The following is a 1,220-nucleotide window of genomic DNA, read 5'->3' as shown; positions in this document are numbered from 1 at the left end:
AGTCGTGATGCCTGCATGTTGTTCGTGAAGTCTTGGACAGTACCAGGAGCAGTGGGGAGCGTGACGGAAGGGTGACCTGTCCCGTGTCCCTATGAGGTGGGAGAGTGAACAGCATTCAGGTGTTGGCTATTGGCTGCCTGCAGCCGCTGTGTGAATAGATCATTGTTGGGTGACACGGCCAGCTGGCTCTGGGGCGAAGACGCGGATACAATGTTGAAACTGGGACTGTAGAGCTCATCGCTGTAAACATCTGTCATGGTGCGATCTAGCTTGGGCGGTTCCGGGAGAACTGCGGGTGACGTGTGAGTATTCGAGTGCATTCCCTGTTGCCACATGTACCACTTACCAGTTCGTCGTCTTCGGTCGTCGTCAGGTTCGCCCGTCGTGGGTGTAGCTGGTGAATCACCGCCCGCCGTTGAACTTGCCACAGAAGTCGGATGAGATCTTGAATGCACGGGAAATTCCGGCGCTGGAAGTAATGACTTATCCGTCCGCGGCCGTTGCATTGCAATAGCGACTGGATACCCCATGTCGGAGTGGTCCATTCCGCCAAATGCATGATAGCTGGAGTACAAGCCACCTTCCTGAGTACCGTTCATGGCTTTGCTCAACTGGTAGTACTGAGCACCTCCGTCATGTGCCTGGGCATCGTTGTAGTGGTCATTTGCTGAATCGGTAATGGCGATCTGCGGGTTGGACGTGCTGTGGTTGTAAGGGGACGCAGGGCCGGCGGAGCCTAGTGAAGACAACGACGATTCACGCTGGTGGGGGAGGCGGCCCATGGGCCTGGACGTGTACTGGTTGCCCAAGGCCCATGATGTTTCCGACGGCATCAGATCAGGAAGATTGTTGATGCTGAGGGAGGTTTCGTCGAATGTCGTGGTGGGTGTCGACGAGGAGGGGAGCGCCAGGAAGTTGGTGGTGCGAGGCCTCCGGGGTGTGGCTATGGGTGAGGCCGCCGCAGGAGTTTTGTAGTGGAGGGCGAAGTCGGGAGCGAGTGTGTAGAGCGACTGAGACTGAGCGCTGTCTTCCGATGTGAACAAGTCAAAGTCGAAGTCCTGGAGGTTGACGAGGTCGAGGGGCTGGTCGTCTTGCTGTTTGTCGGAATCGAGAGTTATATGAGACCGTGAGAGGCCGGGATGATAGCATGTTGTGACGTTTGTTGGGGATCTTGGATCTAAGCGTCGTGAACGGTTGCAAAGATCGGGGGGGGCGTCTTC

At 56.6% G+C, this 1,220-nt stretch overlaps 1 protein-coding gene across 1 annotated transcript in view; it reads right to left on the bottom strand.

Annotated features, from left to right (window-relative positions):
- Nucleotides 1–89: 89 nt before the first annotated feature.
- VDBG_03428 (conserved hypothetical protein) overlaps nt 90–1,220 on the bottom strand; it is a gene marked incomplete at both ends in the record, with an annotated part of 1,446 nt that continues 315 nt past the window's right edge. Inside the window, one exon of the mRNA XM_003007243.1 lies at nt 90–1,094. Coding sequence (XP_003007289.1) covers nt 90–1,094 — 1,005 coding nt within the window. The remainder of the gene's footprint in view (nt 1,095–1,220) is intronic.

This window comes from Verticillium alfalfae, genomic scaffold (genome assembly GCF_000150825.1).
Source record: "Verticillium alfalfae VaMs.102 supercont1.3 genomic scaffold, whole genome shotgun sequence".
NCBI lineage: Eukaryota > Fungi > Ascomycota > Sordariomycetes > Glomerellales > Plectosphaerellaceae > Verticillium > Verticillium alfalfae.
Note: the sequence above shows the minus strand (reverse complement) of the source record. Positions and strands in the feature narration are given on the sequence as shown.